At 37.3% G+C, this 23,727-nt stretch overlaps 1 protein-coding gene across 1 annotated transcript in view; it reads right to left on the bottom strand.

Annotated features, from left to right (window-relative positions):
* Positions 1–665: 665 nt before the first annotated feature.
* obscna (obscurin, cytoskeletal calmodulin and titin-interacting RhoGEF a) overlaps positions 666–23,727 on the bottom strand; it is a 44,720-nt gene continuing 21,658 nt past the window's right edge. The window contains exons 35-82 of the mRNA XM_059504410.1: positions 23,416–23,682; positions 23,022–23,288; positions 22,602–22,868; positions 22,022–22,288; positions 21,623–21,889; positions 21,190–21,456; positions 20,794–21,060; positions 20,413–20,679; positions 17,748–20,303; positions 17,381–17,438; positions 17,137–17,249; positions 16,890–16,999; positions 16,539–16,739; positions 16,359–16,453; positions 15,939–16,112; positions 15,694–15,853; positions 15,501–15,608; positions 15,146–15,310; positions 14,875–15,033; positions 14,429–14,606; positions 14,212–14,325; positions 13,954–14,121; positions 13,490–13,592; positions 13,280–13,409; positions 13,089–13,197; positions 10,037–10,115; positions 9,714–9,853; positions 9,102–9,214; positions 8,807–8,985; positions 8,614–8,691; positions 8,259–8,459; positions 8,105–8,165; positions 7,943–8,020; positions 7,187–7,359; positions 7,044–7,070; positions 6,754–6,906; positions 6,623–6,675; positions 6,465–6,529; positions 4,682–6,383; positions 4,463–4,594; positions 3,893–4,006; positions 3,618–3,785; positions 3,280–3,385; positions 2,670–2,909; positions 2,297–2,520; positions 1,687–1,807; positions 1,415–1,564; positions 666–1,162 (exon numbers count right to left, since the gene is read on the bottom strand). Coding sequence (XP_059360393.1) covers positions 985–1,162; positions 1,415–1,564; positions 1,687–1,807; positions 2,297–2,520; positions 2,670–2,909; positions 3,280–3,385; positions 3,618–3,785; positions 3,893–4,006; positions 4,463–4,594; positions 4,682–6,383; positions 6,465–6,529; positions 6,623–6,675; positions 6,754–6,906; positions 7,044–7,070; positions 7,187–7,359; positions 7,943–8,020; positions 8,105–8,165; positions 8,259–8,459; positions 8,614–8,691; positions 8,807–8,985; positions 9,102–9,214; positions 9,714–9,853; positions 10,037–10,115; positions 13,089–13,197; positions 13,280–13,409; positions 13,490–13,592; positions 13,954–14,121; positions 14,212–14,325; positions 14,429–14,606; positions 14,875–15,033; positions 15,146–15,310; positions 15,501–15,608; positions 15,694–15,853; positions 15,939–16,112; positions 16,359–16,453; positions 16,539–16,739; positions 16,890–16,999; positions 17,137–17,249; positions 17,381–17,438; positions 17,748–20,303; positions 20,413–20,679; positions 20,794–21,060; positions 21,190–21,456; positions 21,623–21,889; positions 22,022–22,288; positions 22,602–22,868; positions 23,022–23,288; positions 23,416–23,682 — 11,372 coding nt within the window. The 3' untranslated portion in view covers positions 666–984. The remainder of the gene's footprint in view (positions 1,163–1,414; positions 1,565–1,686; positions 1,808–2,296; positions 2,521–2,669; positions 2,910–3,279; positions 3,386–3,617; positions 3,786–3,892; positions 4,007–4,462; positions 4,595–4,681; positions 6,384–6,464; positions 6,530–6,622; positions 6,676–6,753; positions 6,907–7,043; positions 7,071–7,186; positions 7,360–7,942; positions 8,021–8,104; positions 8,166–8,258; positions 8,460–8,613; positions 8,692–8,806; positions 8,986–9,101; positions 9,215–9,713; positions 9,854–10,036; positions 10,116–13,088; positions 13,198–13,279; positions 13,410–13,489; positions 13,593–13,953; positions 14,122–14,211; positions 14,326–14,428; positions 14,607–14,874; positions 15,034–15,145; positions 15,311–15,500; positions 15,609–15,693; positions 15,854–15,938; positions 16,113–16,358; positions 16,454–16,538; positions 16,740–16,889; positions 17,000–17,136; positions 17,250–17,380; positions 17,439–17,747; positions 20,304–20,412; positions 20,680–20,793; positions 21,061–21,189; positions 21,457–21,622; positions 21,890–22,021; positions 22,289–22,601; positions 22,869–23,021; positions 23,289–23,415; positions 23,683–23,727) is intronic.

Below are 23,727 nucleotides of genomic sequence, written 5' to 3'. Positions count from 1 at the left end.
GGGGGTGCATAAGTGCATACGGTATGGGCAGCTTGCATGTTTTGGAAGGCTCTGTGAATGCTGAAAGGTATATAAAAGGTTTTAGAGCAACATATGCTTCCCTCCAAACAACGTCTATTTCAGGGAAGGCCTTGTTTATTTCAGCAGGACAATGCAAAACCACATACTGCAGCTATAACAACAGCATGGCTTCGTCGTAGAAGAGTCCGGGTGCTAACCTGGCCTGCCTGCAGTCCAGATCTTTCACCTATAGAGAACATTTGGCGCATCATTAAACGAAAAATACGTCAAAGATGACCACGAACTCTTCAGCAGCTGGAAATCTATATAAGGCAAGAATGGGACCAAATTCCAACAGCAAAACTCCAGCAACTCATAGCCTCAATGCCCAGACGTCTTCAAACTGTTTTGAAAAGAAAAGGAGATGCTACACCATGGTAAACATGCCCCGTCCCAACTATTTTGAGACCTGTAGCAGAAATCAAAATTGAAATGAGCTCATTTTGTGCATAAAATTGTAAACTTTCGCAGTTTAAACATTTGCTATGTTATCTATGTTCTATTGTGAATAAAATATTGGCTCATGTGATTTGAAAGTCTTTTAGTTTTCATTTTATTAAAATTTAAAAAACGTCCCAACTTTTCCGGAATTCGGGTTGTAGATAGATAGATAGATAGATAGAAATGCAAAAGCCCCATTACCACTGAGCTATATAAATGACATTTATTTAATCTACTGTAAAACGGTGTTTATGGAAATTAAGTCATTTTTGAATTATTACAAAGCAACAACTGAAGCCATGTTGTGCAGATTGCCTGATTGCATGTGTTAATGTTATATCGAAAGAAATATAATTGATTATCATTACAGCTTTTTTATCATACTCTTTCCTTGTGGGAGAGCAGCACAGCTTTTCGAAAACTACAAAAAGCATGTCAGTTCCACACATCACTGTCAGCCTCCAAAAATGTTTGTCCCTTGAATTATGGAAAGGGCAGATTAATTTTTGTGCGGACGTGGTCTCGCTTGACCTCTCGTTCCCTGAGATAGGCCTGCAGCTTGTCTGTTGAGAAGCAGACCACAGAGTCAGTGTGTTTGGAGGGTGGACGGTCTCCTTGTATCCAGGGGTTTTGGAGGCACTCTGCAGCTGTAGGTCTTGCCCTGGTAAAACATGAAGTCACATCAAATACTGCGTATGTCCACATATTAACTGATTCAGTCAACACATTAAGTTTAGAAGCAGAATACATTTAACTATTGGTTTTCGGTCCACTGATGGAAAATAATAATGGTATTAGTTTTGATTAGTTGTCTACAATTAAGACATCATCCGACTATGATGACATGAAATCTAACTGTCTGTTGTTTGGATTGAAACACACAAAATAAGGAAACATCATCTGTGAATGTTACCAGGCTTTGTTGCTCAGGGTGTTCTTCATAAAGTTAATGGCTCCCTCTGAGAGACCTGGGTAACAACGATTAAACTGGATCTTGCCTTTTTTGATGTTTCGATCCCTCTCCCAATTTATATCAGCATGGAAGGGACTGTCTGCACTCAACCTTAAGATGAAAATTAAAGAAAATGAGAGGAAATCAATGAATAATGGATGAAAAATAAAGAAGCCCTAATGGTGCTGTAACTATTCCTAATGGTTATGGATTTACAGAATGAAAAGACTTACATTATAAAAGCCAAAACACCGACAGCCCAGATATCAGTTTCAGGTCCAACTCCTTGTCCTTCTAATATTTCAGGAGCTTTAGGAAGGACAATATAACCTAACAAACAGAACCAAAAAATAACTTACATAAACTAAATTGGTTTGTTGGTGATAAGATACTGGATACTTTTTTTTCCTTTTAAGATGCCAAGCAGCCCAGAAAATGAAAGTAGTTCCGTGTACATTTACCATTCAACAGTTTGAGATCAGTACGATTTAAAAAAAGAAATTAATACTTTTATTAAGCAAGGATACATTAAATTGACTAAAAGTAACCATAAACAAGTACGACCATTTAAATAAAAATTAGCAGCACAATTGTTTTCAACACAGATAATACTAAAAATGTCATCACAAGAATAAATTACATTTTAAAATAGATTAAAAAGCGGTAATATAGTAATAGTTTTAATGTATTTTTTATCAAATAAATGCAAGTTTGGTAAGCATTACAAAACATTATACAATTCGACTAAACTGACTCCAAACTTTGCAACGGTAATCTATATTGGCTGAATAAAAACACAGCAACAAATTCCAGATAATCTATGATCCAGTATCACTGATATACCTTTATTATCTGTTATTTCTTTGATGTGTTCAATGTTTAGTGCCTGTCCTGGAGTGAAGGGCTGAGCAGAGCCCAAATCCACAATCTTCACTACATTCCGGCCTGTCACAAGCATGTTGTCCGACTTTAGGTCCAGGTGTACAATGCGTCTGCTGTGCAGGTAATCCACAGCACTCAGAATCTGCTCTAGTAGGTTAGTCACCTGTGTTTCTGAATATAGAGTCCTGTAGGACATCAGGAGTAAAAAGTAAGGTAATTTTGTACAACACTGACTGTTAAAGATAATGATTTTCACTAGTCTCTGTCAATATTTAATTAGCAATTTATAGGACTACATAACTGAACAGAACCCTTTAAACCATATTGCTCTCACCTTTCTGCAAGGTTATAAAGAAGCTCTCGTCCTGAGCACAGTTCCTCTATAAGCACCAGGAAGGTGGGGGTGAGGATGGCTGACTGCAGCTGGACGATTCGATGGTGGTTCAGTCGGCGAAGCAGTTGATATTCCCTTAAAACCAACTGCCTCTGCTCTGGTCTGTAAAGTGTTATCTTAGCGGCTAACATCTGAGAGCTGCGACTATCCTCACACTGCATTACCACACTCAAACGGCCTCTGTCAAAAGAGATACAGAATTATGTACTTAACTGTAGTAAAAAAAATTACATAAATGAGCAACATAAAAAGGATTGGAAATAATTGGAATCAGTGTTTTGTGAGTCAACAATTTTGCTTTCATTTCACATTTATGTGGATTCATTAAAGCAATGTAGAGCATAAATATTATAGTATTAGAGCTTAAATACTATAAAGGCTGGTTCATACTGTCCGAACAAACACCAGCAGGGTTAAAAACACACTCATCCAACAAAACCCAAAAAATTATTTTAGAGTTGTTTTAGTTTGTTGTGGCAGTGTGAACTAGCCCATATATTAAATACACACACACACACACACACACACACACATATATGATGTCAAGTACCTGTTGATTTCAGAAAGGAAGCTGTAAGATTTGTCAGTGCCAAGACCTCCAGGTACAGTGACCTTTGACCCAATAGATTCCATTTTAATGAGAGGATTGTGAAATTCTGCAAAAATAAATTGTTCGTAATTAATTACAATAAATTCACTTTCTTTAAATTTCCTTGAAGTAAACTACATTATATGACCATATTCTGAGAATATTCCATTTATTTTATGAAAAGAGATGATTTCATTACATTTAAAGATAATAGGGGGTACATATTTAAAGATGTAGGTTGAGGTAATAAAATAAATAAAATACTTTTGGATAAAAGTAAATTCCAAGCAAGTCTGTACCTTCATAAGGTGTGGCCATAAAGGCTGGTGGTGAAGGGTCACTAAAAGGTGCCAACCCTGTCTTGGTGTTATGGGATACTCTGAACATATATCCCAGTCCTCTCGGAAGGGCATTTACTGTAAAACAGCTGTCTGTAACATTCTCTGCCAACATTCTCCACTCCACACCTAATATAAAGGACAAAACATTCTTTATGAAGCACCATGGAAAAACACAATGAAAAACAATGCTCATAATACAGTATGTATTGTATATTCTCAGTATGTATTCTTACCATTTACACTATACTGAATGCAATATGTGACAAGTTCTTTTGATGGCAGAGGTTTCCAGAACACAAGCGCTCCTCCCCCTGCTAGCTGAATGACATCTGGCCTGGATGGTTTGACTGGACTTTCTGGTTGGAAATCAGAAAACAATTTCAGAACTTTATGAAATACTCTACCATCCAAAAATCTGGGGTAGGTTAGATTTTTTTAATGGCTTATTTTTAGTGAGGATGCAATAAATTGACAGTTTCAAATTCTTACAAATTTTCTAATTATCACAATATCCTGAAAAAGATGTATCATGATTTCAACATTGATTATAATAAGAGTACCAAATCAACACATCAGAATTATTTCTGGAGGATCCTTTGACACCGAAGACTGGAGTAATGATGCTGAAAATTCAGCTTTACCATCACAGGCATAAATGACATAAATGCAGCCTTGGTGAGCATTAAAGACCTATTTCAAAAACCTTTAAAAATCATATATAAACCCCAAATATTTGAACAGTAGTGTATCTATAAAAATCAATTATATGGAACAGTTTAATGACTTTAATGTAGTTGTTTAACCTTTGGTCTTCTTAAATATCGGCACATTCAGCAAGAACAATTTGGACTTCTTCTGAGGACTTTCGGATGAGGTGGTCATTACTGTGGTCATTTTCTCTGGTATGACAGGGGAGGAGTTCTTCACAATTGGTCCTGTCAGAAAGAATTTGAGATATAATTATTATGCACAAGCTAATGTATTTTTTAAAACTGAATAGTGTATTTTAAACAGTAGCATACCGCCTTTCTTCTTCTCTTCATCCCCTTTGCTGGGCTGTCGGGTAAACAGTTTTGTTATGCTAGAGGCTGAAGCTCGCATCTTCTTCCTCAGAGTTAGAAGAGGACTCTTGGGTTGTGAGGATGCTCCTTCTGTTTGCTTCTTTTCCGAGCCTTCTAGTTGAGGAGAAGAATGGCTAGCCCACGAATGTTTATGGAAGATCTTCATGAATCCAGCCTTGGAAGTTTTCCCACTAGGAGGTTTGGCTTGAAGAGCTGGGGCTGAGGCATGTCTTTGAAGTAATTCTATGCTTTCTTGTCCTGCTACTGCAGCCTGAACAGGAACTGCAGAGGAGCGTCTTCTCAGAAGGATGTCACTCCTATTGCACATCTCATTTAGTCCAGAGCTTGAACTGTTGCTGCGCCGTCTTGGCGGGATTTTTGGGAGGTCCTGGCGAAGAGATCTCAGGACCCTCTCCATGTCTTCATCCTCAGAGTCTTGCAGTAAAGAGCATGGAGATGTTTTTCCAGAGGATCGAGCGATCAAGCTCTCTTCATGGTGGTGTCTGTGGGAGAGTTCTTCATGTGAGCCTATCCTGCTAGAAGCTTCTGAACCGTGGTCAAGTGAACATGCTAGTGAAAGCTGTGAGCCATCCACACTCTCCTCATCACCTAAATTTCTTGTGTCTGTTTCCGTGACCTGCAACTGGTTGTCATCCTCACAAGAACTTTGCAAGGCTGGCTGATGTCCTTCTTCAGGCTCATGAACCTGTGCTCTGACCTTTCTCACAATTAATGGGCCCTTCTTTGACAAAAACGCAGAGCGACGGCAAAGTTTCCTTCTCACTTGGACTTCTTCAGTTTTTTCCTCTTCTTCATCAGTGACATCTGGTTTCTGGCTTTCTTCAACGTCATGCTCATCCTCCTCTCCTTGCACTGTTGGCTCAATTGAAGTCGAAGAGCGTTGTGTGTATACATCTAATGACCTGCTTCTTCTCTGGGTGTGTATGCTTGGATGGGCAGCACTCACTCCACTATCAAATGAGCTTGACTTGAGGATAGATGAATGCATTGATCCTCTTTTTTGGTTACGATTAGCTTCTAAGTCTGGGGAATCTTCTACATACTCTATGAGGGGCTCATTTAACCTGCCGGAGAGGCTGGCACGGAGGGGTTTACGGCCACGCTCTTGCTTTTTAGCTTGAATTTTATCCCGAAGCGTCATGTGACGAGCAGACATGGGTGAGAGCTGCTCAGAGCTGCAATAAAAAGTGCTCTTAATGAGGCTACGACGTGGTATGGGATCCAATCCTTCATCTCTTTCAGAGAGGTGAAGATAGGGGCTACTGTCTGTCCTCTCCAAACTGACTGGCTCTGTTGATGGTGCGGTCGTGGGAATCACCAGTGGGCCGCTGTGAAAACGGTCCTTACCAATAAGCATATCTTCTTCATCCAGTTTTAAAACTGTGGGCATCTTTGACACAGGAGTGTATGGCTCATATTCTTCCTCTTCTTCCAGATCATCTTCATCCTCCTGGCTCACCTGTTGGAAGAAGTCCCAAGCATCTGCTTCATCAAACTCTGAGGAGGATCCACTACTTAGGGAGGTGCTGCTGGGCTCCTGGGTTTCCCTTGTAGCTGTAATCGAAACGTCACGCAGAGGAGCCTCCAACAACTCTGGGATTGGTCTCAAAGTCAGAACAGAGCCGAGACATGTCAAGGAACGCTGAAAGAAAAGGCAAGAATCACGGAAAAGGCGTGAAAGTAGAAATCTTTCCTGGATAATCAATGGCAAAGAAAATCTTACCTGCCATTTTCTTCTTGAAATAAAAGATTTTAGATTTTTGGTATTTATGTCCTCAGGTTCTTCATCTTCATAATAGCCCTAAAAATAATTACATTTCTGATGAATGTCAATTTTAACTTTGTACACAAAGTTTATTTTATGTTTGCTACACAGATGACTACCAACCTGAAACCACTCGTGACTCAAACACTCAGATGCAGAGGGTCTCATTCTGTGAAGGTGAAACAAAGCAACTTTATCATTTACTGCTCACAAAAACTTCCAATACATGCAAGTAAGCTGAGCTTACTCTGGGTCTGGTTGTAGAACCCTATGTAAGAAGTCCTGTGCCTCCACACTTCTGCTTGTGATCTCAGGTGTGTCCCAGTACACCATGCCCTCAGCGACCTTCATCAGTGTGGAACGGTCATTCTCCCCGAAGAAAGGACAGTGGCATGTTAAACTATCCAGAAAAAAAGCAATATTCAAGAAAACACTTAATATTTTCTAATAGTACACCATACAAAATTGCAGCATACAGAGAAACCAGAAAGAGAAACAGAAAAATATCTGCATGCTCCATTTCTTCAATGCACTCACCATAAGTAAGTAACCACACCAAGAGACCTGAATAAATGAATAATGAAAAAAATCACCAAGCAGCAAAAAGGACAGAATTGCATTTCTGAATATGATAAATTCTGTTCAACACAATTTGCAACAAGCCACAGTAGTTTGTTTACCAGATATCAGTGGTTACTGTCACAGGTTCTTGGTGGAAAATTTCTGGCGCAACAAACTCAGGTGTCCCAAACTTGCTGTACTGGTGTCTGGAGTTGTCAATTTCTTGGCAGAAGCCAAAATCACAGATTTTTATGTCTTCTCTCGCAGGGGACACCATTAGGATATTGTCTGTCTGCAAAGAAAAGGTTTAGAAATAAGTTTTACAAAATGTTAGAATGACAATGCCAGTTATAATACTAATAATACTGCAATATAAATAATTAGTGCGGTCATGAAACTCTAGATGGCGCAGGCTGACGGGTTGTTAATGTAACTGATGATATTCAGCACAAGCTGATTGGTTCATGCTGCATATGCAGCCAATGAGCTTACTGCCTTGCAATTATAAGGCTGGCTAGCATTCACTTAAGATTTCTGCAGTGTGCTTTCAGAGTTTCTCTGAAACACTCCACCTTCCCCAGCTCCACCTGTATAGATCTGCTACAGGACATTTTATATGCTATTTGTGCAGCAGCAGTATGTCTTAAAAACTCACGACACCTTATCGCCATATGCATTGGCAGTAGCAAGTTCCTGTACTTGCTTGCAGAAGCAGCAATAATCTACAACTACAGCAATTCAGCAGTAGAATAGCAGATCTATTTAGCCAAGACCAAATACATTAACATGTCCTATCCATCACCATGCTAAAATCTTCAGAGTTGTCATGATTGAACTATAATTCCCACTAATATAAATTAAGTATAATCACTTACTTTGATATCCAGATGTAAGATGTTCAAACTGTGCATGTATCCAATGCCCTCCAGAACCTGCTGAATATATAATTGGACCTAAAAACAACAAATAATAATTATCACATTTTCTTGATTACTGTATGAAAGTGTGAATGACATTCAATGATTTCTCAATATTACCTCCCTCTCTGAAACTGATCCCTTTAAAAACAAATGATCAAGTAACCCCTGTGTAGAACATCTGTGGGAGAGAATTTTTTTTAAATATATTTATTACGTTTTGAAAAAGCTAATGTTAACTACTTAAAAAAAGCATGAAAATATGAAATCCTACAATTCTACAACCAAGACCAGTGTGCGTCTTGTGGTGAAAAAGTCCAAGAGGCACGCTAGTCTGCGGTGAGCTAGACGGGACAGTAGGTCTCTCTCCTGGAATGCTCTGGTCCGTGTTCTGCTTCTGAGTGGAAGGAACTTAGCAGCAAAACATTCACCATTCGCCTTGTGTGTGACTTTTTTAACCACTCCAAAAGTGCCCCTGGATATCCAGGAAATAAAACAAAAAGAGAAAAATGTTAATAAGGTCTATAAAGGATGTTTTAGAACAAATCAGATATTACATGAACTATTATATTTAAAAAAGGAGTTAATGCTAGATTACATAAACGTCAAGATTTATATGATGATATTACCTCCCTATCTCTTCATGAACATCATATACAGAATGTAATTTCCGTCTTTTTCCAAACTCCACTTCTCTTTCTTCCTCAATCTCATCTGGACCTGAAAAAGAAGAAAAAAAATAAGATTTTTTAAAACACACTATTCCTTGTCAACAGACATTTAGGGTTTATAAAGATAAAACGGATGGTAATAATAAAGCTTTCCAACTCACCTGTGTCAACACGGAGTTTGGCGAGGCAAGATGCTTGTCCTGCACTATTAATAGCTATGCAGCTGTAGGTGCCACAATCCTCTATTTGAGTATTTAGCAAAGTCAGAGAGCAACGGGCATTACTTTGACATATTTCTGTGTAGTCATTGGATAGGATTTCCTGGTCATCCTGCAGGAAACCAAATAAATAAATTTCACTGCAGTAAATAGAAGTAAAGATTATTGAGTTTCCATCCTAACATAACAAAATCAGTAAGCACTGTTACCGTTTTGTATATATAATACCTTAAACCACTGTATATCTGGGGTGGGCTGGCCAGTAATAATGGCAGAGAATGTTGCAGGCTGACCAGGCCGGACTGTCAGGTCTTCAATGGCCACTTGCACAGCTGGAGGCTCTGAGTAAATAAATGATAGATTGACAAATTCCTCCGGTGATAATTTTTTCACAGAAGTTATTTATAAACCTCATATGTGACCCACAAAACCAGTCTTAAGTGTAAATTTTTCGAAATTGAGATGCATACATTTTCTGAATAAATAAGCTTTCCATTGATGTATGGTTTATTAGGATTGGATGAAATTAGGCCGAGATAAAACTATTTAAAAATCTGGAATCTGAGGGTGTCTAAATACTGAGAAAATCGCCTTTAAAGTTGTCCAAATGAATTCTTAGCAATGCATATTACCAAACAAAAAAAAAAAAGTTATGAAATATTTATGATAGGAAATTTACAAAATATCTTCATGGAACATGATCTTTACTTAATATCCTAATGATTTTTGACATAAAAATTATAACCAATGACCAATACAATGTTTTTTTGGCTATTGCTAAAAATATACCCCAGCGACTTAAGACTGGTTTTGTGGTCCAGGGTCACATATAGTCAGTACCTGTCAGAAATTCCCCCTCTGTGTCTGAGTAAAAGTGTTCCTCAGGCTCCACGTGTCCCTCTTCCTGTGCCGTCTGTACCTGCCTCTCCATGTCGTCCTGTTCTTTAAGTGTTTGTGCGTCTTCAACACCAGCAGCAGATCTTCAGTACAACACATTTTGCATTAAATTGATTGACAGACAGTAAAATGATATAATCAACTGTCCTGAATATCACTGCTTAAAAAAAACCACACAGTAGAGCATGTATGCAGTATAATTAAACTATACATAATAAAGACTATGTTTATAGCCCACCGATTACACAGACTGTATGTAAACTTACGTTTCGGGGTTTCCAGTCTGAAAGAGTATATGAAACAGGTTCTTCACAAAGGAACTTGACCAACCATCTGAGTGGGGATCTGTTTGAAAACATTTAGGTTGTCAAACTGATAAATAAATTATTTAATTTTACATACACTAACGTTCAAAAGTTTAAGGTCAATAAGATTTTCCTTTTTTTTTTTTTTTTTTTTTTTTTTTAAATAAAAACGTTCTTTTTAAAAAACATTTAAGCAATTACTTTACAAAAGATTTCTATTTCAAACTAATTCATGTTCTTTTGCACTTTATATATGTGACCTTGGACCACAAAACCAGTCTTAAGTCACTGGGGTATATTTTTATCAATAGCCCAAAAAACATTGTACGGGCCAAAATTTTCTATTTTTCTTTTATACCAAAAATCATTAGGATATTGAGTAAAGATCATGTTCCACGAAGATATTTTGTAAATTTCCTTGTAAATTAAGATTTTCAGTATTCATGAGATAGCGACAACTTTTTTAGCATTTTTTAAAACTGTGGTAAGAACTAACCAGTGCTGAAACGGGGGGTTTCATGACCCTTTAAAGGAACACTCCACTATTTTAAATATAGGCTCATTTTCCAACTCCCCTAGAGTTAAACAGTTGAGTTTTACCATTTTCAGATACATTCAACCTATCTCTAGGTCTGGCAGTAATACTGTTTTCAGATACATTCAACCTATCTCTAGGTCTGGCAGTAATAATTAAAAGTAATTTTCTAATAAATCAAGGAACTTTGCTGCCGTACCATGGGTGCAGCAGGCGCAGTGATATTACACAGCCCCTAAAAATAGTCCACAAACTAGCTGGGAACTATTTTCAGGCGCTGTGTAATATCACTGCGCCTGCTGCACTCATCCTATGACAGCAAAGTTCCTTGATTATTACGCCGGAATGAGAGTATAGTTCCTAGCCATATCAGCCTAGAAAATCGCAACTTAAAATTTTCCACCGGTCTTAGTTCCCAATGTAACTACAGAAGAGTCAAGCTTTATATAGGAAAACTCTAGGGCAGTTGAAAGATTAGCCTATTTTAAGACTGGTTTTGTGGTCCAGTGTAACATTTATCAAAGAATGGAGTTACAGCTTTGTGATCACAGAAAAAATGAAATATTAAAATATAGTGAAATTATTTGTACAGATACAGTATTTTTGATCAAATAAATTCAGCCTTGGTGAACATAAGATACTTCTTTCAAAAACATTTTTAAAAATCTTACCGACCCAAAACTTTTAATGGTAGTGTAAACTGTAAAAAATAAATATAATCTATTAAAAATATATAATATTTATAAAAATTAGATAAAGCTTTAGATAATTCCCTAAATACTTTAACTAAATAATAAATAATAAAAAAATGATACTAAGTACCTGTACTTAAATAATGCAAACATAAAATTTTTTAAATATAAAAAATACTTGTTAATTAATTAAATTAAGGTCTGTAGTCATTCAATCAGCTTTAAATAAGGAATGAAGTAGAATATTTGTATACTATAACTATAAAATAATATAAGCACTTACCTGTATAAGGACAGGCATACAAACAGAGCAAGAAGTGATACAGCCTTTCCCAACCAATTTTTTTAAAGTCACAGATCACATGTATACAGTCACATTGCCTCAAAAGCAGTGCAAAGAGCCACTTGGCCCTATCTGCAGCAAGGCTCGAGTCTTAGCACATATTCAGCTTTGAAGATGGACGTGGCATGTTAGCGGAGCATGCACTGACTGAGAAACCATGAGAACATGTATATAAACAGATATGTGGAACAGACAATAAGAAGAAAAGAGACAAAGAAAGAAAAAAGGGAAAGTAGCATGCATGCAAAATGCTGAGGCATCTGTGTGAAGACACTTACATGATGATTTTGATCAGATCTTAAGTCTCCTACTCTGTGACTATAAAGGAAATGGGATGGAAAGTGTGTTAAAATGGATGTGAAAATGCACATGATTGACAAGTGTCCAAAAGCTGCCTTTGAACCACTTAATGTATAAATGAAAACATATAACCAACAAAGGTATATTAAAGAAAATGCATGATATGATACTGTATACTGTACGTATGATATATGAAGTAGCATGCAGTTTTATTTAATACTAAATTAATTAAAGACAAATTAAATTAAACCTTACACTACAGTTCCAAAAATTGGGGTCAGTAAGATTTGTTTTTGTGTTTTTAATTTATACTTTAATTTAGCAGGGACACATTAGATTGGACAAAAACAAAATACAGAAAAAAATATATATACTTCAAATAAATGCCTCAAACCAATTTAAATCTTCTCAATTTTAGAATTTTCTATTCATCAAAATATCCTGGAAAAAAAAAATCAGTGTATTAGAATCATTTCTGAAGGATCATATGACACTGAAAAAGGCTGCTGAAAATGTAGCTTTGCCATCACAGGAAAATAAAAAATACTTTATTTTAATTTGTAATAATATTCCACAACTGTTTTACTGTATTTTTTTAAATAAATATAGCCTTGATAAGTATAGCAAAACATTTAAAAAAAACATGAATTATACCGACCCCAAACTTTTGAAAGGTATTGTATATGTACATATAAAATATGTAATATTATAATGTAACTAAATGTTTCCAATGACAAAATGCAATGCAGATGCCTCTATGAAGATGGCCGATGAAGTTTTTGATAGTTTGAGCGATCCCATCAAAGGTTTCTTCCAGACCAAGAAGCTCTTGAAAATGGGAAACTGTTGGTGAAATTCAGCACAACATAAAAGTCCATTTTATTAATACATATAATTTTAATTTGAAAATGGTCTCCAGACTACAGAGCTAGTTGTTAGAGGAGTGGAATGGATATTCAGAAGATCTGGTGTTCCAGTGACAGAACATTAGGAATGGGTGGGAAGTCGGAGTTGGAGATGACTGTGGTATGTGCTCCTTCAAAGCCTACTGGTGCCCACCAACACATGGTGAGACTTAGTGGCCAAATATACACCTTTTCTGCCTTAAACGGCACTTGCTGTTCACATTCCTCTTCATCTTACCTGGAGTTGGGGTAGTTTGTGATTGCTTTTGGGTCCTGACTGTCACAGGTAATGGTGCTGGAGGGCAGAGTTCAGCTTTACACTTGGCACTGCCCACTTCATTCTTTAGCTGTATCACAAACACAGAGAAGTATATAATGGGATCCATATATGATATAAAGTCATCAAAAAGTAGCAGAAGACTCTGGTACCTCACACTGGTATTGACCTAGATCTGCCTCTTCAGCTCTCTTTATAGTGAGAGTGAGAATTCCTCTTTGAACATCAGATTGAATCTGGTGTTTCCGGTTATCCTCAAGCTGAATGCCATCCTTAAACCACCTGTGCATATAGATTGTCTGAGATTTTTTATCAAATATAAATGCCATTACATTAATATGAGTGAATGGAACCAGTTGTACCTTATTGATGGTAAAGGAGCAGATTGTGTGGAGCACCTGAACTGCACATCTTGTCCCTTTACAAGCACTGAGTTCTGTAGTCTGGTTGTAAAACTTGGAGGTACTGTGGGAAACAAAAACCTTTCTCAATTTTTGCTAACCAATTCCATACTGTGTCATCTTTAAAACGTCTTACACTAGCATTCAAAAGTTTGGGATCAGGAATATATTTTTATATTTTTGAAAAGTTTCTTACACTCACCAAGGTTGCAGGATCAAAAATACAGGAAATCAGTAATATTGTTCAATATTATTACAATTTCAAATAACTGTTTTTGATCAACGTATGTAATGCATCCTTCCAGAATAAAATGTAAAAAAAAAAAAAAAATCTTACTTACCCCAAGTTTTGAACAGTACTGTAGATGGAAATAAATACAAACATTATAACAGATGGCCATAATAAACATTTCTCAAAAACTTACCATCAATCATGATATTAGCCAGAGTGCTTGCGTTCCCTGCATGATTGGTTGCATAACACATGTATTGACCTGAGTCCGCCTCTATGACACCAGTCAGTACAAGATAACAAGCACCTAACTGTCCTTCTGATGTAATGTGATGCTCGTCTTCTTTCACAGCATGACCATCTGCAAACAGCACATCAGCAGAACCAATTTATACACTATGTAAATGTTAACTTTCTATATTTATGCACACACACAAATAGTATTATTCACCTTTATACCACTTTATTACTGGTTTTGGTGTACCAGTGACTTTGCAGACCAGTTTTACATTTTGTCCAAGCTTTGCTGGATAGTCACTAAGATGCTGCTCAAAGCATGGGGCAGCTGTAAATATAAAACATAGATGTGTTGCAAAACAGATTTATTCAAAACAGATTTATTCAAAACAGATTTATTCTTAAGTTTGCTCTTCTGTGTCCTAACTTACTCCAAGTGGGCTGTTTGCTGCGCTGCTGCAGGTCTCTCAGATCTTTGAGCCAGGAGAGGCGGAGGAGGATGGATCGAGCTTGCAGAATGATTTTTCTCTCCATTCCCCGGTGCTCGTGCCAAAGACCAAATGACCTGTCATCTCCTTCCACTGTATCCTTTACATCAATATCACTCAGCTGTGAAGAAAGCAAATGCTTTTGGAATGGATGTGAAATGGACTGCAGTGATTAGTGCTGCCATGATATACATGATATTACATGCGCAGTGTACTATACACATCTTTTCAAATGTAAGGTGAACCTTTTCATTGAACTGCATTTTGATTTAATTTCATCAATGACATTTAGCTACAGTACGTTTTCAGTAGGACAGCATGTAGAATAGACTGTAAAAGTTCTGTATTACAAAAAAATGATATATTAATAAATGCATATCTGATTATACCTTCATCTTATTCTTGAATATGTAGGCCTCAGTGTATGTGCCAAGTTCTCTCTTCGGCTTGCAGAAGACAATACAATCTTTGAAGAGAAAGACGTGGCGGTGATGTCCTCTTTGAGAGATTTTGACCTCAGGAATTTCCTCCCATACTGTAAAATGGCCCTGGAGACACGTTGACACTATCATTAGCAGAATGATACCTTCAAATCCTTACTCACACTTGTCAACCTGTCAACCTGCAAACAAAGATGTTCAGGGTATAATGATACAGTACCTGTCTAATGGGTTCTCCAAGCCCCTTGAGAGGTGCAGGGTAATTCTCAATCATGGACAGATGATGCAAGTTCTCTGCACGCCAAGGCAAGCTGGAAACAATGGCAAAGGCGTCTTCCAGCAGGCAACAGTTCTGTCCGCTTTTTGCTTTGTTTCTGATCAGCTCCTAAAAAGACAAACATGGAAGCTGCCAACAAGCTGTTTTGATAGCAATAATTAACATTTTTTTAATATTGTTTTGTTTTTTGCTGTCTGTGTGTGAATATATTTAAACACAGACTGACCCCAAATATACATATGTGTATGTGTGTGTGTGTGCGTGCGTGTGTGTAAAGAAAATGATTAAGCTACCACACCTTAAGTACATTTTTGTACGTTTGAATTCTCTCCATGGGTCTCTGCAAATATGTGCTAACATTGAAGACCTGCGTATCCAAATGTGCCAACTCTGTGTTTGCATATTGCTGGAACACAGTAGAAAAATAATTTTAATTTATTTGAAGATACTTCAAATCATACTGCCAAACTTAAAAAAGTATGTGCTCTTGCCTTGAAGAAATGCTGTGTGTTTTTTTCTGAGATGCAAGCCTCGGCTTGGGGCAGGCCTGTAATGAACTGGAGATACATCTCAAAGTCCAGTGCATAACTGACAAAACACTGGGCTACATCATCATCTGAGAAACACATCTCCAGCTTAGGGAGAATACAGCTGTGATGGACGATGGAGGGACAGAGGGACAAAGAAGTTAAACCACAATGTTTATTATATTATAGAACAAAAGAGATGTATTTACCATTCATGGAAACTTGCAATATCTCTGATATTGCGGAAAATGTACTCTTTTTGACTTAGGATGGTGAGAGGAACTTGAGTGCTTGTCTCTAAGTATTGTAAATGGTGCTCCACAAAGAAGTTCAGCTCACGCACAAAATTATTCTCACCATCAAGTAACCCCTTGATCAAGCGACTGGAAATTTAAAAAAAGCATCAATTAGTCAATTTAGGGTTTCACAAAACCTAATAATAAAATAACCAAAATTGACAATTTTAGTTTTTTTTAGTTAATTTCAGTTAAATAATAAAATAGTATTTAACTGAAGCTAAAATAGCTTCAGAATACAAATAATACAAATACATCAATATATATGAAAAACTTAAACTAAAAAATGATCAGTCAGACTTTGAACCTTTGGTAGACTTGAGTCTGATTTACCTTTGGATCAAACTGTGCTCATCCTTTGTAAAAAGTGTTTTGCCTTTCTCAGGGGATTCTTTAGTCTCTGCTTCATGGGCCAAGGAAAATATTTCCTTAGAGAAAAAAAATGAAATATTAAAATAAATGTAACAACATTTTATACCATTTATATATACAAACACACATCCATCAATTCACCCTTGTCTTCTTTTCTAGGTACGCCGGGGATACCCAGCCTTGACGGGATGGTGTGATCTTGGTTGGCTTTGTACGGACAAGCCACCTCACAGGATGGGCTGAGTCCAGGACCTCCACAAACTGACCTTCCTTTAGTACAAAAGCCTCTTTGTTTCCTCCCAGAGGCTGACAATCACTTTTGGCTACATAAATATCAAAGGTCTACAAGGTGACAAACACATATACTCCATATCAGTGCTTTTTATGTTTTACTTTTCACTTGTTTCTAACTCTGAGCTACAATATGCACAATAAGTTCCAATAATTTAATTTTATTATGATTATTGTTAATTTATTATAAAACGTTGCTACCTCTCCTCTATCATCATCTCCATCTGACTCAGAGAACGACTCAGCATTTGCAGAGGACTTGTAGGAATGAATGCGTTTGGGTGAGGGTGTCTGGCTCTGTGAATTGCCACCTATGACAAATATAAACCCAACAATACAGAAGTCCACAAGTTACAGTATCTCCAAGCTTCTCAAACTGCTATTATGTGCATATTATTTAATTATCTCTGAGCTTTAAAACATAACTTGTAGTACCAATAGAACTGACCTTTCACTTTTAGCTGGTCTGTATTCTTTGGGGATTGTACACTAATTATGTTTTCTTCTTTAGAAGTCAGAGTAGTAGAAACCTCAGTTTTTGCCTTCTTTGCCTCTTTACCTCTGTTTGGGAAAATATTCATTAAAAAAAACAAGTATTATTCCAAATTACAAATATGTGAAAGATGCTCTTACGCTGCCATCATTCTTTATAATTAAGAGCCCTTGAGAGGTCTTTACGAAGTAAAACTTACCTAGATTGGTAGTCTGTCTCAACATCTGGGGCTGTGTCATAATCTGAGTAACAGGATACTAAAGAGGATGCAGAATTACAAAAAAACTAAAATGTTCATCTGCTACTGATGTGCAAAATTCTAATACTAATCACATTTTCCAGATTTTTTATTTATTTATTTATTTAATTTCAAATTTTTTTATTTTTACATTTCCGATTAGCTGCCATTAATCAGTCATATAACATGACATAATACATGGAATAATTTTTGTCTTTAGTGGCATCAGCCGGAAGTTAATATCAGTGCAGACCTAATCTTGCTTCTATTATATAGAATAAAAGTAAAATAAACACTTTGAAACAGACAGAATATTTAGACAACTCACTAGAGCTGACTGAAATTAGACTTCTCCTTTTCTCCTGGATCTTGCTGTAGGTGTCATCTGCCGGTAGGTCATAGACGAGTCTCAATGACTCCTCTTCCGTGTTAATTGTTGGCAAAACCTCTTTCTCAGTGACAATTTCTGTACTTGGTGTTTGTGCAGTCTGAATTGTTTGTGATGGCTTCTGTGGTTTACCCACCATCACGTTCCCATTATAACTAACTGCTCCAAACTTGTTTGCAACTTCGCATGTGTAGATTCCAGCATCTTTGTTTGTAAAGCTGGAAATTTCTAGAAGACACCTTCCATAGGCATTATGGGTGATTTTGTGCCTTTCCCCAGGCTTGAGAGTTACTCCATCTTTAAGCCAACGCACAGTGCTTATTTTACCTTCTACAACACACTCCATGAATGCAGTGCCACCAAGATTAATATTCTGGTTCTTGAACACTTCTTTAAAGATGAGCCGCATGTCCTTTCTAGTTTTGTAACCTTTGAAAGCAGCTTGTATTTTAATCGCAGCCTCAAGCATCTCTGGCTCATCTTCAAAATCTATATCTATACCAGGACCACCTTGTTCTGCTTTTAAACTCTTCTGTTTGTCAGGATCCACACTAGTGATCTGCTCTGGCATCATCTCCTCGGGTTGAGAGCTCAATCCTCTGGAAACATCTTCCTTCTGTCCTTCAATGACAACCTCCTTCACATTTTTCTGATCTTTATCATCCATGTGTGGTAAGTTTGGTTCAACTTCCTGTGCTGCCTTCTGCACTTCCCTAAAAGATATTGTTATAGTTTTCTTTGGAGGAATTATTTGTTCTCTTAACTGCTGTCTTGTAATGCTTGGAGTCTTTTCCTTAACATGCTTTGGTACTTTTACGTTATGTTCATCTATGACCTGCTTCACGTTTTTCTCATCTCCGCTATCAATGTGTTGTATGTTTGGTTCCACTTCCTGTGAAACCCTTTGCACATCCCTAATGGACATTGTTGTAGCTTTCTCTGCAGGAATAATTTCTTCTTTGAACTTGCTTGCAATTGCAATATTTGTTGCTTTTCCTGTAACAGGCTTTCGTACTTTAACCTTATCTTCATCCAGAGCTTGCTTCACATTTTTCACATCTTCACTATCAGTGTGTGGTAAATTCAGTTCACCTTCCTCTGAATATTTCTGCACATCTTTAATTGCTGTAGTTTTAACTGCAGTTATTATTTCTTCTTTGAATTTCTGGCTTGTAATGGCAATATGTGTTGCTTTTTCTGTAACATGCTTTGGCACTTTTCCATGATGTTTATCCACAACCTGCTGGACATGTTTCTGTTCTCCACTATCAATGTGTGGTGAATTCAGTTCACCTGCCTTTAATTCCTTCTGCACATCTCTAACAGGCATTGAAGAGTCTCTTTGTGCACAAAGGATTGGCTTTTTAGGTTTCTGGCTTGTAATTGCAATACTTGGTGGTTCTGTAATATTCTTTGTTATCTGTCCTTGATGTTCATCCATGGATTGAACCTTTTTAATTTCTGATCTCTCTTCAAATTGGACATTTTGATTTTCATGTGCTACATTCTTATCCAATGATTTCTGTTTTGGTTCCTTATTTTTATTTGTCTGCGGGGCAAATTCTTCCAACTCTGTTTCCTTGCTCACAATTTGCTCTTTCTTTGGTTCCTTGTTTACAGTTGATTTCTGTTTGATATACTGATTATTTCCCTCTAAATGACATGGTTGTTCTAAATGAGATGATTCAATGTGTTTCGCTGTTATCTCTTTGAAGACTGGGGTATTTAAACCATGTTCGGATATCTTCAAAGTTGTATCCACACATAGTTTTATGTCCATATCTTGGATCTTTGCTTCCAAAACATAGGGTTGCCTTTTGGTTTCAACATGTAGCTGGGAGACATTCTCTTTAGGGAGTGACACTGTTAGGTCAACATGCTTTGATGCCTTTGTGGTATCCACAGTAGCCTCAATGACAACATCTTGTTTCTTGCCTCTGTTATCAAGAGTTGGCTCTTTAATACTGTGCTGGTCTTGGAGTGAATCATCTGGATGTGTGGCCTTACCCTTTGACCGCGGTGGAGGCAGGGGAACCTCTCTGGATGGTTCCTTGCTCTGTTCACTTGTATCTATGCTTGGAGTTTTTTTCTGAACTTGCCCTGAGGTCTCTTCATTGTGCTGGTCCACAGAAATCTTAGTTACCCATTTTGAATTTGTGTCCAACTCCTTTTTTCCTTGTTCTTCATGTACATTGGTTGCAAGAGAAGAAATTTCATGTTCTCCCATGGTGCAACTAGACTCACTGATAACCATTTTGGAACTCAAATCTTCTCCCTTTTGTCCCACCAATGATTTTGTCTTGACTTCCTGGTCATCTGTCGGTTTCTCACAGAGATCCTGGAAGTGAACCTCTGATGGATCTAAGATAGAGATATCTGATTCCTCAATGAATGCAGCTTGTTTCTTATGATCTAGACCACTGTGTGTTTCTTCCATAATGTTTTTTCCTTTTACTCTTGGTGGGGCTTGAGGGATGTCTTTAATTTTAGGTGGAGCTTATGGAGTAAAAAATATAGAAAATGCAGTAATACTTGTTTTGAATTCGAAGTAAAGTTTTAAGCAAAAATTGAAATTGGGAAAAAATGGAAATGCACATAAATGTACCTTTTACAACAACAGAAGCTTTTGTCTCCATCTTTGCAGCACAGCATTTGTAGACACCACTGTCCTGACATTTTAAATCATGGATTTGAAGGTGTAATTCAGAGCCATTCTGTTTCATCTCATACTTGTTTCCTGGTTTTAGCAACACTGATCCCTTTTTCCACTGCACAACAACTCCAGGTTTTGAGAGCTCACATGTCAGGAATGCAGTTTCACCTTCTTCAGATTCAAGGTTTTGAAGATTCTTGCAGAAGAATAAAGGTTGCTCTGTGCATGCAAAAAAAAAAAAAAAGTGTGGTTTCTTCCATGTATGAAAAAAATTCTACATGGACAAAAAGTTGGAAACTGTAAATACATGTTTCACTAAAATAATATCTGTACCTGTCACTTTAATTGAACCATTAGTTGCCAGGCTTCCAGCACAGCATTTGTAGACCCCACTGTCCTGAGCTGTTACTTCATGGATTTGAAGTTGTAGTTGGTGGCCATCCTGTTTAATCTCATATTTTTTACAAGGTTTAAGTATTACTGCTCCCTTCTTCCACTGAACAGAAACTCCTGGTTTAGAGAGTTCGCAGTACAATGTGACTGTCTTACCCTCCTCTGCTTCTTGGTTTAGGAGCTCCTTAGAGAAGAACAAGGGATGTTCTAGTGGGGGAAAACAAAAATATGTTTACATGCCTAACAGAAAATGTTGACAAATTAATATACTAATGAATTCATTCATCTGTTTCATCTATAAAAAGTGGAAAATTGCATTTAAATCAAATCACTCACCCTTTGCCACAAGAGAAGCAGTTGTCACCACACTACCAGTACAACATGTATAAGAGCCACTATCATCACTTTTCAGGTCACGTATATGGAGTTGTAGCACACAGCCATTTTGTTTCATTTCATACTTGTTTCCAGGTTTTAGCAACACTGTTCCCTTCTTCCAAAGCACAGCAACTCCAGGTTTTGAGATCTCACAGATCAGAGTGACTGTCTTACCTTCCTCTGCTTCAAGGCTTTGGAGGTTCTTGCAAAAGAATATTGGTTGCTCTAGACATGGGGCAATACATATAAATTTTATGTTTCTACGATTTGTGGCTATATTCACAAATCACTTGCTCTTAATAAATGATCATAAAGTGCCGGTTTAATAGAAATCAAGATTGTAAGAGTGCTCTAAATGGAAAGAGTTTTTCACTTAAACATGTTTTTATACCTTTCACCGTAACAGAGCAAGTAGTCAGAAGGCTTCCAACACAACATTTGTAGGCCCCACTGTCCTGAGTTGTTAGCTCATGGATACAAAGCTGTAGTTGACAGCCATCCTGTTTTATCTGATATTTTTTACTAGGTTTCAAAAGCACTGTTCCCTTCTTCCAATGCACTGAAACTTCAGATTTAGAGAGCTCACAGCACAATATGGCTGTCGTACCCTCCTCTGCTTCTTGGTTTTGGAGCTCATTAGAGAAGAACAATGGCTTTTCTTGAGAGGAAAAACAAAAACATACTGTATGTTGTCACATGTTCAACAAAAACAAATAAACATGAACAGATAAATAAATGAATTCTTATTTCAAGTCAAATTGTGAAAATGGTTTTTGCATAATTCACTTACCCTTTACCACAAAAGAAGCTGTTGTCACCAGGTTTCCAACACAACATTTATAGTCCCCGCTGTCCTGGACTGTTAGATCATGGATCTGAAGCTGTAGCTGACGGCCATTCTGTTTTATCTCATATTTTTTACTAGGTTTCAAAAGCACTGTTCCCTTCTTCCACTGCACTGAAATTCCAGATTTAGAGAGCTCACAGCACAATGTGGCTGTCTTGCCCTCCTCTGCTTCTTGGTTTTGGAGCTCCTCAGAAAAGAACAAGCTATGTTCTGGTGAGGGAAAATCAAAAATATCTTCATCTTTACATGCTCAACAGAAAAAACTCAACCATGTTCCTAGAAGCCCCCCAACACTGCAAATTTTTCATGTCTCCTTTATCTGACGCACCAATTTCTGGTCTTGGAGTCTCAGCTAATGAGCTGATGATCTTAATCAGGTGTGCTTGATAAAGGAGACATGCAAAATGTGCAGTGTTGGGGGGCCTCCAGGAATGTGATTGGGAACCACTGACATAATCAGTCCAAAAAATGGTTATACCGAACACCATACTTACAGCTATCACATTTGAATAACTTCACTCACCTTTTACCACAAGAGAAGCAGTTGTGACAAGGCTCCCAACACAACATTTGTACACCCCACTGTCCTGAGTTGTTAGCTCATGGATCTGAAGCTGTAGCTGCTGGCCATCCTGTTTAATTATATATTTTTTACTAGGCTTTAAAAGCACTGTTCCCTTTTTCCACTGCACTGAAACTCCTGGTTTAGAGAGCTCACAGTGCAATGTAATTGTGTGACCCTCCTCTGCTTCTTGGTTTTGGAGCTCCTCAGAGAAGAACAATGGCTGTTCTGGAAGGGGAAAACAAAAATATCTCTGTCTTGCATGCTCATTAGAAAACAGCACATATTAATTAATTAATTAATTAATTAATTAATTAATTAATTAATTGATTAAGTCAAACATCAAAGAATGGAAAAAACTTATTTGAATAATTCACTCACCTTTTACCACAAGAGAAGCAGTTGTGACCAGGTTCCCAACACAACATTTGTAGGCCCCACTGTCATGAGTTGTTAGCTCATTGATCTGAAGCTGTAGTTCACGGCCATCCTGTTTTATATCATATTTTTTACTAGCCTTCAACAAAAATGTTCCCTTCTTCCAATGCACTGAAACTCCAGGTTTAGAAAGTTCACAGTGCAATGTGACTGTCTTACCCTCCTCTGCTTTTTGGTTCTGGAGCTCCTCAGAAAAGTACAATGGCTTTTCTGTAGAGGGAAAACAAAAGCATACACGTCTTTAATCTGTTCATGTGTCATTTGTTTCTTGATGAAATTAATCAATTCTTATGTCAAAGGACAACATGTGGAACATGTTTGTTTACATTTGAAGTACCTTTTATCACAAGAGATCCAGTTGTGACAAGGCTACCAGCACAGCATTTGTAGGCCCCACTGTCCTGAGCTGTTAGCTCATGTATCTGAAGCTGTAGTTGACAGCCATCTTCTTTAATTTCATATTTGTTACTAGGCTTCAAAAGCACTGTTCCCTTTTTCCACTGCACAGAAACTCCAGGTTTAGAGAGCTCAGAGCAAAATATTGCTGTCCTACCCTCCTCTGCTTCTTGGTTTTGGAGCTCCTTGGAAAAGAACAAGCGATGTTCTGTACAAAGCAAACAAAAATTATACATTCCAGCTTTACTGAAAG

Source organism: Carassius carassius, chromosome 21, assembly GCF_963082965.1.
Source record: "Carassius carassius chromosome 21, fCarCar2.1, whole genome shotgun sequence".
Classification (NCBI taxonomy): Eukaryota; Metazoa; Chordata; class Actinopteri; order Cypriniformes; family Cyprinidae; genus Carassius; species Carassius carassius.
The sequence above is the reverse complement of the archived record's forward strand: the minus strand, read 5'-3'. Positions and strand labels throughout refer to the sequence as shown.